General features: G+C 39.8%; 1 protein-coding gene across 3 annotated transcripts in view; it reads right to left on the minus strand.

The window, feature by feature from the left end:
- Nucleotides 1-14096, minus strand: part of eps15l1a (epidermal growth factor receptor pathway substrate 15-like 1a) — a 65358-nt gene that overhangs the window by 14790 nt on the left and 36472 nt on the right. For 2 of the 3 annotated variants that reach the window (XM_008277319.1, XM_008277317.1), the window contains exons 20-23: nt 12531-12667; nt 11600-11663; nt 3991-4136; nt 3580-3673 (exon numbers count right to left, since the gene is read on the minus strand). In XM_008277319.1, coding sequence (XP_008275541.1) covers nt 3580-3673; nt 3991-4136; nt 11600-11663; nt 12531-12667 — 441 coding nt within the window. Of the gene's footprint in view, nt 1-3579; nt 3674-3990; nt 4137-11322; nt 11664-12530; nt 12671-14096 lie in introns of those variants that run through there. The other variant, XM_008277318.1, reaches the window with a different exon arrangement.

Raw genomic sequence — 14096 nt, forward strand, 5'->3', positions numbered from 1 at the left:
CAACAGCGGCTCCAATCAATGCAACTCTCCCGCATGAAATCATTCAAAGCCTTGAATATTTCTTCTGCTGTAGTACGAGTAGGCAGAGGATGGCAAAACAAAAAATTCCTCGTGGATATTGTGCTCTTTAACATAACGCACATTAATTGAGCACAGTCAGCGACGTTGGTAGACTCGTCCAGTTGAATAGAAAAGAAAGGGCTCTCATGAACAGTGTCCAGCACCTGTTCCTTCGCGTCAGATGCCATGTCTGAGATGCGGCGCTGGATAGTCTTGTCTGACATCGGGATGATATTTAGCTTGGCGGCTGCGGCGTCTCCCATCATCACACAACACATATCTTTTGCAGCAGGTAAGATTAATGTTTCACCGATGTTGTGGGGTTTACCTGCTTTGCTATGCGTAATGTAACCCGATGTGATGCCTTGGTTGCCTTTTCATTTACAGTAGTAAATATCTGGATCGTTTTTTGGGGGGACAGCAGTTCATTCAGCTTCCTCTCAAAAAACTCCAGAGGCTTGGTGACCAAATTTGGGTGCTTGGTGGCGATGTGATGCCGGAGTCAACATAGTCTCATATCGATAGATAGCACCTCTTTACACACAACACACTGTGGCAGTGGGGCATCTTCCGAACCAGTGCATGAAAATCCTGACTTTAAATAATCATCGTCATACTTTCTTCTTTTTTTGGTTGCCCCCTGGTAGATGTAGGCAACAAAAATGTATCCATTTCGCTCCTGGCAAGCTAGCTAAAAATGTTTTCTTTTTCCTTTTTTCCCCATCTTCTTTTGTTTGTTAACAGTGTTTACAGTTATTTTTTGTGCCCCTCCTGAAGAACTCTGGCGCCCCCGACAGGGGACGCGCCTCATAGTTTGAAAACCCCTGCTGTAGAATAACTAATATCACACCTTTTCTTCTTTTTTGACAAACAGATACAGGCTACAAAAACCATCAGAACTTACCATACTGTTGGACTAAGTAATGGTTACCTAAAGTCCTTCCCTGAATAAATTGACGAACAGTCCTGTGCCATCACTGCTCCTCTCATCTGTGACTGCTACTATAACAGACTAACAGATGCTGCTGGTAGAAAGAAAGATGAGCTTTTTGGTCTTTTTGGGGTTGCTGCAGGAGGGACTGGTGCGCTTCACAAAATACATGGCATCATGAGGAAAGAACATTATGTGGAAATATTGAAGCAACATCTCAAGACATCAGCCAGGAAGTTAAAGCTTGGCCACTAATGGGTCTTCAAATGGACAATGACCCTAAGCATACCGCCAGATTAGTTACAAAGAGGCTTCAGGACAACAAAGTCAATGTTTTGGAGTGGCCATCACAAAAACCTGATCTCAATCCTGTAGAAAATTTGTGGGCAGAGCTGAAGAGGCGTGTGGAGCAAGGCAGCCAACAAACCTGACTCAGTTCCACCAGTTCTGTCAGGAGGAATGGGCAAGAATTCATCAAACTATTGTGAGAAGCTTGTGGAAGGAAACCCAAAACGTTTGACCCAAGTTATACAGTTGAAAAGCAATGATACCAAATACTGAGGAAATGTATGTAAACTTCTGACTTTGAAGAAAGTAATAAAAAATCTCTCTAAAAAAAAAAATCTCTCTCTCATTATTCTGGCATTTAGCAAATAGAAATAATTTTGGTAATCCTAACTGACCTAAAACAGGAAAGATTTAGTCGCATTTAATGTCAGAAAGTGAGAAAAAAAAGGTTGTGCGTCTTTTTATACAGTGGATGTAAATTTCTGGTTTAAACTGTATTCCTTACAGGTTAATTTTACTGCACCTGTGGGTAATGAGTACTGTTGTCATCTTTTCAGGTAAAATGTAACCTCAAGTCTGTTTTATTCTCTGTGCTGTGGTCTTTGCCCTGCTATCTACTCTGTGTGTGAGAACGTCAGCCCCAGCCTCATGGCAGGACAGAATGGCCAACAGGCAAAAAGCCCTACTCTGTAGCCATGTTCTATATTATTGGATGGAATTATCAGCCAAATTTCCATTATTGGAGCAGTAATTTATTGGGTTTACTTATCAAACATTCATTTATCAGTGCAACAATTTCCTTACTGTCTAGTTACGTACAATTCCCTCACTCATTGTACATTTTCTCTGGTCACTGTTCAAGAAGACACATAGGCATGATGGTTGTGTGGTAATCACCAATCATGTATTTCAGTTTTGGATAAAGAAGCTAAGGACCTACTTTCATTTTAAGATAAGCCCTATTTTGCTCACCATGGCCAGTATTCACAGAGGTGTTTTCATCATTCATTTTGAAAACATCAAAATAATGCTCATGATTTCAATTGCTCATTCAGTTGCTGGAGTTACATATTTGAAAAGATATGGAGTGACAGATGGAATTTCCTATAGGTTGCAGCGAGGCAAACTTTTGTCATACATCAGTGGATGTGCTGAAAAAATTTCAGCTCTATCAGAAGTACAGGTCATTTTTTGGAGTATTTGAAGTGTGAAATGTCTAGAAATTTTGATTTCTTGTAGTTAGACACATCTGATTTAACTACCAAATATCAAAATTTAAGCAAAACTGAGTTATGATTTTAGGTTATGCAAACCTGATTTTGTACAAGTCCATGCAGTTAATTCTAAGACATTTTGCATTTGTGATGCCCCCTAGAGGTGAGGCACTTTAATAGATAAGCTTGGGGAAAATTTAAGAACATGTGTGTTGAATTTCAAATTTATATCTCAATGCTTTCAGGGGTTATTGCATATTTTTGATCACACAAATTGCTCTGTCCTCAATATGACAGGTTGTTCATTGATTAGATTTGTTATTTTTGGTAGGTTCAGACTGCCTATTGTTTGGAATGTACTTTGCATCATTTTTTGTTGTTCTTTGTCATAGCACTTTTATTTTGACACAGGAAGTGACACTGCGGAAGTGGGTATGAATGTATTATTGTAGAAAACGCGGAATGGATGTGTGATTTCTTCCGGCGTCTTGTCCATCAGGTTCTCGTGTGTTCAGTCCATCAGAACTCAATAACTGTAAGTTGTGTGTTGGCCTTGTATGGCAATAACTTATGGGTGAATGCGGATATATGCCAATGCCAATCACATGCGTTAGCCGTAGCTACGTGCCAACTTTAGCCATATTCACTTGCATACTGAGTAAAGGTTAGCTTCGGTGTTACTTATCCAGTAAGTTCTTGAAGGTACTTTGTGTGTGATTGTAATTCTTACATGTATAATTGAGAGTTTGTATCTTCTCTTGTTTTTTTAGTTTCACTCTGTTTGACGGTCATTAAAGGAGCATGGCTGCTCGTTTTCCTGACTCTCAAAAGAGTTTGGCTGGCTGTTTAATCTGTCATAACACTGCGGCAGTACAACACATAGAGAGCAGTACACAAATAATTATTTTTTTAGTTATAAACTTGACTGTTGGGAAGACTGCATTTTGTTTTTTTGTTGTTGTTTTGTTTTTTGCTTCAATGAGTTTTATTCTCAAGGTTGTATTTTTGTTTGATATTGAAGATTTTTGTTTGATTATAACATCACAAATCTGATTCCATGAAAAGCAGATGCAGTGGGACACTCACCACTGGGTGGTTTGGGTCTCGGGGGAACGCTTTTCTTCGGAGGCAGAGCTGGTGTGTCATTCTTCCTGCTGAATGGGTCCTCCACAAAAACTGGCTGGAAAGGAGTGGTAAGAGAAATATGTTTTATTGATGCACTATAATCTGACAGGCTATAAGACAAATTAGGTAATAAGAGCTCTGAAACACAACAATGAAATATGACCAATAAAAGATAACACCATCACCATCACAATGATAAATTACTTGCATGGACAGTACTGCTATTATTACTGTTGCTATGCTGAAACTCTTCAGTAATTATACTGTATTGGCTCAGCAATACAGCATGAAGGCACTATCTCTGCAGTACGAGACTGGGAAAGTCTGTCAGCCCAGAAAGTGTGCATCCAAGATAAGTTTGGCTTCTGGTACCTTCTGGTAGTCAGGTAGCCAACTGGCCCTTCCTTCGAAAGGGTCTCTGGGCTTTGACATGTGGCTGAAGTCTGCAAATCCAGTGGAACTGTTACTGCTGCTGCTGAATGAACTGCTGCCAAACGGGTCCAACGTGCCAAAGAGATCTAAAAATAACACAGTTACAACAAATATCTATTCAATTCAATTCAGTTCAATTCAATTTTATTTTTAGAGCGCAATTCACAGCATATGTTATCTCACAGCACTTAACATAGTAAGATACAGACCTTACAAATTTTAGACAGAGAACCCAACAATCCAAAGTTGCCTTTGGACTCCATCTGAGCAAGCGGTCAGCAACGGTGGGAAGGAGTCAACCCTCCCCCAATCAATATGTGTGTTAGATTGTTCAGGAGAGGAAATACTCTTCTATTAACTTTTTCCATAAACTCTTATACTGTATGCTACGACACCATCCAGAATTGACCATATTTCTATAGCAGTGGCAGGGCTGCTTACACATTGCATGCAATGAGATGATATGTTAAGACAAGTTAGGATAAGTATTGAAAATGTTAACTCTTTACAGTCGCAAGTAATCGGCCTAACCAGATCTTGTGTGACTATTATCAAGCTGTATTTGAAGTAGGACTGGCACAACAAAATCTGAGTGGATAAGTTCACTTGTAGCACCATGTAGGCAAATGTGACACCTTTCCTCGGCAGCCATGGTTTTAATAGGCAAACCAACATGGTTGGTTGCTTAACTGTCTGAGTAAACAGTGGTCAGAGTATGGTGACAGGCTCAAGTTTCTCCAATTAGTGAGGCATTCAAGCTGACCCATAGTGCACGCGTGTTTGCACGGACTACATTAATATCCTGGAATGAATGAAGTGAAGCTTTTCTTGAAAATGAAATGAGGTTTATTTTGTGCTACAGAGAACAAACAGCTATTGAAAGATGTAGAATGCACTCTCTGACATCAGACATAAAAGTAAGAGTTAACCTATGGCATCAGTATCATTTCAAAAGTTAAAAAAAAAAAAAAAAAGTTGTGAAAGGTTGAAACTTAGTGGTTGACAGCTTTATATCTAACAAAGGCTTTGCAAGACTAAAACACTGACTAAAATAGGACAATTAAATGTGGACTATTAAATATTAGATCTCTGTCATCTAAGTCTCTTTTAGTTAATGATCTGATAACAGATCATCATGCTGACTTAATGTGTCTGACTGAAACTTGGCTGCAGCATGAAAAATACGTTAGTCTAAATCAGGGGTCTCAGACTGGCGGCCCGCGGGCCATTTGCGGCCCCTCCTCCCCGTCCAACCGGCCCGCAGCCCATGTGAAAAATATAATGTAATCTGGCCCACGAAGTTATTTTTTCATTTACATATATTTTGCAGTTGTTTCATGTCAGTTTGAGTTATCATCTATAATCTATAATAAAAAATAAATACATTTAAAAAGAAAATGAAAAAAAAAAACGAAAAAATATTTCTATCGGGCAAAGGTAATGTCAAAGGTTAAGCACGTGCCCGCGTTTTTCCGCCAGTTTTAGATGAAGGGAGAGCTGGATTTGGGGCTGTTAACAACAAGGATGTCTCTTTCCAAATCAAAAAGAAAAGTGGATGATGAACACCGACAGTTTCAAGAAAGATGGACATTACAGTATTTTTTCGCAGAGTTCAGTGGAAATGCTACCTGCTTGATATGCAAAGAAAAAGTCGCTGTTCTAAAGGAATATAATCTCAAGCACCATTACTGGGCTAAACACGGAGAACAATATGAGAAATACCAGGGAGATGAGAGGAAACAACGAGCTACACAGCTGCAGAGAGGGCTAACATCTCAGCAAAAACTCTTTCATAAAGCCAAGAAGGACGCTGACGCTGCAGTTCAAGCTAGTTATGTGGTGAGTGAGTTAATTGCCAAAGCTGGAAAACCATTCACCGACGGACAGTTTTTGAAGGACTGCATGTTGCAAGTTTCTGATATCTTATGTCCAGAAAAGAAGAGCCTATTTAATAATATCTCTCTGTCGGCAAACACCGTGGCAGAGCGGATTAGCGAGTTATCAAGTGACATATATGAGCAGTTACGCACCAAAGCTAGCGCTTTCGCTGCATACTCTGTCGCTCTTGATGAGAGCACAGATAACACTGACAATGCTCAGCTAGTCATTTTCATCAGGGGAATCAATGAACAATTTGAAGTGATAGAAGAGTTTCTAAGTTTGTGTCCAATGCACGAGCGCACAACAGCCAAGGACATATTCCAGCAGCTGCATGATGCGATTGAACGCGCTGGGTTGCCATGGAACAGACTGGTCGGCATTACGACTGATGGAGCCCCGTCCATGACAGGCAGAAAAAACGGACTAGTAGCGTTGTTACAGAGGAAGTTAGAGGAGGAGAACGCAGATCCAGCTGTGGTTTTGCACTGCATCATTCACCAACAAGCACTGTGCAGCAAATGCCTCAAATATGAACATGTCATGTCTGTTGTTTTGAAATGTATTAATTACATCAGGTCCCGGAGTTTACAGCACCGCCAGTTCCGTGCCTTTTTAGAAGAAATTGAGTCGGCATATGGTGATGTGCTTTACTTTACTGAGGTGCGCTGGCTCAACAGGGGAAATGTACTTAGGAGATTTTTTGAGTTAAGATCAGAGGTGAAGAGATTCATGGAGGATGGAAGAATGGCTGTCCCTGAATTTGAGGATCCAAAATGGGTAATGGACCTTGCATTCTTAGTGGACATTACAGAGCAGCTGAATATTCTTAACCTGAAGCTGCAGGGCCCTGCTCAGCTCATCACAGCAGCTTGTGACAGTGTAAAAGCCTTCACTACAAAACTGAAACTGTGGAAAACTCAGCTTGCTGCAAAAAACCTCAGTCATTTCCCAACATGCAGATCTGTTGTGGAGGAAGGTGCAGCATTCAGTGGTGATGAATACACATTTGCTATTGAAAACCTACTGCAGGAATTTTAACTGCGTTTTGCTGACTCCAAAGCACATCATGGCACTTTTAAGCTGTTTGCAGACCCCTTCTCAGTTGATGTGGAGAGTGTCCCAAGTGTGTTGCAAATGGAACTTATTGACTTGCAGTGCAACAGTGAACTGAAAAATAGATTTAGAGGCACAAGGAAGAGCAGACAAGACTGAACAATTTCTGAGAGAATTAGCTCCATCCTACCCAGAGCTCTCCAAAGTGTTTAGTCGGGTGTTGTGTCTTTTTGGAAGCACATATCTTTGTGAGAAACTTTTCTCTGCTATGAACTTTAGTAAGTGCAAGTACAGGTCCAGGCTTAGTGATGCACATCTTGAAGCTGTACTCAGGACTTCAACTGTGAACTCCATCAGGGCAAATGTAGCTCATTTGTGTGAGCAGAAGTGCTGCCAGGTGTCAACAAAGAAATAGAGTAGAGTTACAAATGTGTTTAAGGACTGCATTTCTTAGTTCTTTGCAAAGTTAATTAAGGGACTTTTTCTGTTAAAAAACTGTATAAAACTGTCTAAAAACTGTTGATTGTGTTTTTCAGTCTAGTATGACAATATGTTGTATGGAATTTGCTGTCTTGTCGTACGTGAATGCTGATATGGCCCTCCTAAGAGATGACAATACCAGTAGTGGCCCCAAGCCAAGTTGAGTTTGAGACCCCTGGTCTAAATGAATCAACTCCCCCCAGTCCCCCCATATTAATTTTCATGTACCTAGAAGTACAGGCAGAGGGGGAGGAGAGGCAGCAATCTTCCACTCAAACCTATGAATTAACCAGAGACCCAAACTGAGTGATAATTCTATTCTTATTCTATCTGAATTCTCAGAGTTCTCAGCTGATTTAGTGCTCAGTACAGATAAAGTTATTATAGTGGGTGATTTAAATATCCATGTAGACGATGAGAACGACAGTCTCAGCTTTGCATTTAGTTCATTGTTAGACTCAGTTGGCTTCTCTCTAAATGTAAACACCATCTCATAGTTTTAACCACACCCTTGATCTTGTTTTGACATATGGGTCAGAAATTGAACATCCTACTGTTTTTAAACAAAACTGTATTCTATCTGATCATTTTAAATAACATTTTAATTTACAACAATGGACCACGGAACACCTACCAAAGAGTTCCATTACAACAGATGTCTATCCGATAACACAATAACTAAATTTAAGGAAATGGTTCCACATTATTTACTTCAATGCCATATGCCAACACAACAGAGAGCTGCTCCTCAAATCTTAGTCCCATACAGGTGGATAATCTTGTTGATAGAACTGCAGCTTTACTGCGTTCATCAACTGATGCTGTTGCCCCATTGAAAAAGAAGCCAATTAATTACAATAAAATAGCTCCATGGTATAGTCAACAGCTGCGCATCTTAAAACAGAAATTAAGAAAGCTGGAAAGACAGTGGCACTCTACAAATTCAGAAGAATCTCATTTACTCCCTAATTGAGGAAAACAAGAACAACCTCAGATTTCTTTTCAGCACTCTAGCCAGGCTGACAAAGAGCCACAGCTCTGTGGAGCCTTGTGTTGCTTTCGCTCTCAGCAGTGAAGACTTTATGTCCTTCTTCACTGATAAAGTTTTGAATATTAGACAAAAAATTATTAACATGTCTTTAGGTGCAGCAGCTCTGGATGCATTCATAGGACCAGATTCTCTCAGAGCTCACGTCAATAGCAAATTCTTCTAAACCAGCAACATGTCTGTTTGACACAATCCCAACTAGACTGTTCAAGGAAATCTTTCCTCTAAAAAATATTGCAATATTAAATATCATCAACTTCTCTATGTTAACAGGCTACGTACTGCAAGCTTTTAAAGTAGCTATAATAAAACCACTACTCAGAAAGCCTACTCTAGAGCCAGGCGTTTTAGCTAACTATAGGCCCATATCCAGCCTCCCTTTTATTTCTAAAATTCTTGAAAAAGTTGTTGCAAGCTAATTATGTGATTATCTGCATAGAAATGGTTTGTCTGAAGAGTTTCAATCAGGTTTTAGAATGCATCATAGTACAGAGGTAGTACTGGTGAAGGTCACTAATGATCTTCTTATAGCTTCAGATAGTGGACTAGTTTCTATACTTTTTTTTTCAGTGCTGCATTTGATACAGTGGATCACAGCATCTTATTACAGAGACTGGGATGTTTAATTGGGATTAATGGAACGGCACTAAATTGGTTTAAATCATATTTATCAGACAGATTCCAGTTTGTTCATGTGAGTGATGATTCTTCCACCCACAGCAGAGTTAGTTATGGAGTTCCACAGGGCTCTGTGTTAGGAGCTATATTATTTACCTTGTACATGCTCCCTTTAGGCAATATTACTAGGAAGCACTGCATAAATTTCCACTGGTATGCAGATGACACCCAGCTATATTTATCTATGAATCCAAATGAAACCAATCAAACTCCAGGCATGTCTGAAGGACATTAAGGCCTGGATGACCTGTAATTTCCTTCATTTAAATTCAGACAAAACTAAGGTTATTGTATTTGGCCCTAAACACCTCAGAAAAACACTATCGAACCAGATTGCTACTCAAGATGGCATTGCCTTGGCCTCCAGTTCTACTGTGAAGAACCTTGGAGTTGTTTTTGACCAATAGCCATATAAAATTAGTTTGTAGGACAGCCTTTTTTCATTTACGCAATATTGCAAAAATCAGAAATATCTTGTCTCAGAGTGATGCTGAAAAACTAGTCCATGCATTTATAACTTCTTGATTAGTTCCTTATTATCAGGATGTCCAAATAATTCTCTTAAAAACCTTGAGTTGATCCAAAATGCTTTAGCCAGGGTTCTGACAGGAAACAGTAAGATAGATCATATTTCTCCCGTATAAGCTTCTCTTCATTGGCTCCCTGTAAAATCCAGGATATAATTTAAAATCAAGCTTCAAACATATAAAACTCTCAATGACCAAGCTCCAGTTTACCTTTGTACTGTATCATCCTAACAGAGCCCTTCACTCTCAGACTGCAGGTCTACTTGTGGTTCCTCGAGTTTCCAGAAGTAGAATGGGAGGCAGAGCCTTCTGTTATCAGGCTCCTGTCTTATGGAATCAGTTCCCAGTTTGGGCTTGGGAGGCAGAAACCCTCTCTACTTTTAAGGTTAGGCTTAAAACGTTCCTCTTTGTTAAGCCTATAGTTAGGGCTACTCAGGATCACCTGAACTGTCCCTTAGTTATGCTGCTATAGCTTTAGACTGCTGGGGGATTCTAATGATGTACTGAGCTCCTCTCCTCTCCTCTCCTCTCCTCTCCTCTCCCTTCCTTCCATACAGTTATAACCACCATTACATGTCACTAACTTTGTGTTTCCCCCAAGGTCCTGTGTTTGGTTTCCCTGCAGACGTCTGTGGATCCAGAGCTTCACGTCCCTGACCTCCAGCCGCTGACCTTCTGATCATTGACCAACTCCCTCTACCACCTGAGCCACACCCGCCCAACAGTATACTAGCTTAGGAAGATATTCGAGGCCTATAAACTGGTGATGTAACATATGACCTTGAGACAAAGGTCAAGGTCACACTGAAGGTCTAAAATCATCACAAATTTTAAATCCATTATAACTTGGAAAAAGTGTAAGATGAACACATAACTTCTTATTGCAATCAGATAGGAACCCATATTGGTGATGTGACATTTGACCTTGGACAAAATGTCACGGTCAAACACAAGGTCACAAACAAACAAACAAACAAACAAACAAACATACATACATACATACATACATACATACATTTTTCCTATTTCCTCCCACACAGCCTGCTATTGGCATCAACGCGGATCACACTTCGACTTATTGTATGGCACTTATCTAGATTGTTTTCTCCTGACTAGATCCTTGCTTGTGTTGTATCCGCTCTCAAATGTACTTCGCTTTGGATAAAAGCGTCTGCTAAATTAAATCATAGAATTGTAGAATTGTTAAATAATTTCTTTCTGTGTGCAATGTAAAATAGAGTAAGCTTCCAAAACAAAACTGGGATGTTTGGAAAAGCTGTGTTAAAAATTCCTTGATTTGTTTAACAGCACTTGGGAATTTTCTGAAAAAAATCCTAAAATTTCCCAAGGGTGTTAGTATTATGTCTTCAGCTGTATTATAGACTTTGCTTTTGCACTGCCTAGAAATTGAAAATACTTCAATCCAGCTATTGATATGGTAATTGTGTTTGTAGTTATTGATTTAACTATTAATCAGAGTTTCATATTGATAGTTTAACATCCTTCGTGAGACTGATTTTCTGCCAACTGAATTTGGTGATCTGATTCTTCACAAGATTGGAATATGGAGACTGATTTAATAACCCAGTTGCAGCTACACACCTTTAGCCCTCTTTTTAGTGTTACCCCAGCACATTTTCAGACTTTGAAGTTTGTCATTGTTGTTCTCCGTGGATTACTTTATTTCACGGTTCTAACCCTGTCGTTTCTCCCGAACCTGCTGGTGGCTTTGCAAGGCATGCTTTGTTTTTTTTCTTAAATGGTCTCTTATCCTTTTTAGACATTGGAGAAAACATAGACTGAAAGATTCATTTCATTTTTGAGGTAAAAATACTTCAGGGTGTCCAAAAGCATTGTGGTGAAATAACAAATTAAATCGTACCTGGTCCTTTGGGTTTTGGGTGGCTTGAGGAAAATGGGTCACTGTTTGTGAAGTGACTGGCTTGCTGTAGGAAACATAGAAAGAAATGCTCTGTTAATAGTAAATCTAATCCAATCCACTCAAACTTTAAAATGTCCTCAGAGTAGTGTTTTCTTCTTTACATAAATCTAAAAAATGTCCACATTTCTGTTTACTGTGGAAGAAAATAATTCCTTTTGGCATAGGCATTGGGTTTTTTAAGTTTGTAGAGCAACAGTGGCTCAGGAGGCAGAATAGGTCATTCACTAGTTGCACAGTTGGTGGCTTGGTCCCCTGATTCCCCGGTCTACATTTCAAAGCGTTAGAAGAAAAAGATGCAGAATCTCAAGATCAGGCCAGCAGCCCTGCATGGTAGTTTGCTGCTACGTGTCAGCCAGCCTTCTGCCCTACCATCATCAAAACACCGAAGGAATACCTTTTGAAAGAATGGTGTTCATCCCTCTAGTACAGGGGTGTCAAACTCATTTTCATCCCAGGCCACATAAGCATTATGTTAGCCCTCAAAGGGCCTGTTGTAATTGTAAGACTGTATAAACGTAATGACTCCTTAACATATGGTTAAATAATTGTCTCTGCATTTGATTGTTATTTATTATATGTAAAACTATTGTGCATGCCTTTATCTAAAAGTAAAATACATGTAGCAGGGCATGGTAGCACTGGTGTTACCAACTTTCTTCATTGGTCGCACCAGCTGATGAAATATGACTATTTCCAACCACAATAACTGGAGCAGCAGTTACCAGAGCCGACTGAAGGAACCAGATCAGCATGATGATCATCATTCACTCGCACAATGCGACCATGTGAAACTTTAGCTCGCACACGCTGAAAACACACATATGACACCATTTTGGGGTGTGTGTGTGTGTGTGTGTGTGTGTGTGCATACCTTGGAAGGCAAGGTGGCACTTTTACTGAAGGGGTCTGGAGTGGAGAAGGGATCCATTTTTGTGGTCTTTTTGAAGAAGTCTTCTGATGAAGCCTTGAATGGATCAGTCTCTTTGAATGGGTCTCCTCCAAATGGGTCTGCTGCAGATGTAATGGACAACTTTAGTTACTGAAACTTACACTGTCATGTTTACGGAACTTTTCTTTTCCCAGACAACAGAACCAACAACATTAAATGGCAGATTTTTGCCAAGGAAAGCGTTAACATGCACTTGGGCACTGCTACTTTTTTCTCTAGCATTTTCAGGCACAACTAATCAAGCAACAGTTGTCTGTAACATAATCTAAAATTTAAATTTGGTAAAAAAGTCTCTGTGCTTTGCTTTGCAGAAAATCTTCTAACGTAAGAATCATTTTACTTCTGCTCCACAGCAATACAGTTTTCGGATTTAGCATGATGATTTTGATTTGTGTTAACATGTACTTGATAGTTGAACTCAATTTAGGCTTTAAGTAAAATATTAACAAACACTGTCATCTGAAAAAAATAATGTATTTGAACATATAAGCTTTCACATTTATACACATATTTTAATGAACAGCAGGAGGTAATTACCCGCCCGGAACATCTCGGTGACTAAGGAACTTGTGGGATGTCGGAGAGCAAGTACCACTCCAGATTACAGGCTGCTGCAGAGCTATTTGGCACATCCACACTGTTTCAATTAGCTTCGCAGACCTTTATGTGAAATATGTGCTCAATCAGCTGTCGACACATCTACCTGTTAGATCTAGTTTCATAGAGTATTTGGTAGCATGCGCCTATGCTGGGTGGGACTACTGCAATCATAACAACATGGGGCATTCAGTCAGCTGTCTTGCTTAGAATTATTAGATGATTAAGTTAAGAGGAACTCTGCAGGGCAGGAACCTACAACATGATGGGAATGCTTTCTCCTTCACATCCAGCATAACAGAAGAGTTTTGCTGGATACAATGTTTGCAGTTCATATGACTACTTTCTCTTGATTTGCACAAAAATCTGATGCAAAACCCAATGCTAACCCAAGTATAGACCAACTGTCCAAACAAGCTATAATGGGCTGCCTATTGTAGAGCACTAGGGCCGAGCCTCAGAAAGTCAGTGTGATTAGAGAGTCTATCTAGGTGTGAGGTTTACCACTGTGTGAAAAGGTTGATGTCAATCATTGATCTCCATCTACTGAGTTAAGAACTGAAACTCAACGATATCACCGAAGAGAAAAGTGTGACAAAACTTACAGTTCATACATGTAGCACAGCATCAGCAAAAGTATGGTGTTCAATTAGTATCAAAACCTGTGCACATAATAACCAGGCAGATCCACATAATACAAGCTCACACAACAGTAACTGCAAATGGAAAACCATCCTTGCAAGAAAGCATTTCTGCTCCTAGTGTGAGGATCCTAGACTTTGTTCACTGGGTTTTTGGGTTTTTGTCTCTGTGCTTTGGTGTGTGTGTCTGTTCACTGCAGGCTGGGCGGAGCCAATCAGGGAGATCGCCGTCAGCTGTGGCTGATCAGCT

This window comes from Stegastes partitus, unplaced genomic scaffold, assembly GCF_000690725.1.
Source record: "Stegastes partitus isolate 25-593 unplaced genomic scaffold, Stegastes_partitus-1.0.2 Scaffold95, whole genome shotgun sequence".
NCBI lineage: Eukaryota > Metazoa > Chordata > Actinopteri > Pomacentridae > Stegastes > Stegastes partitus.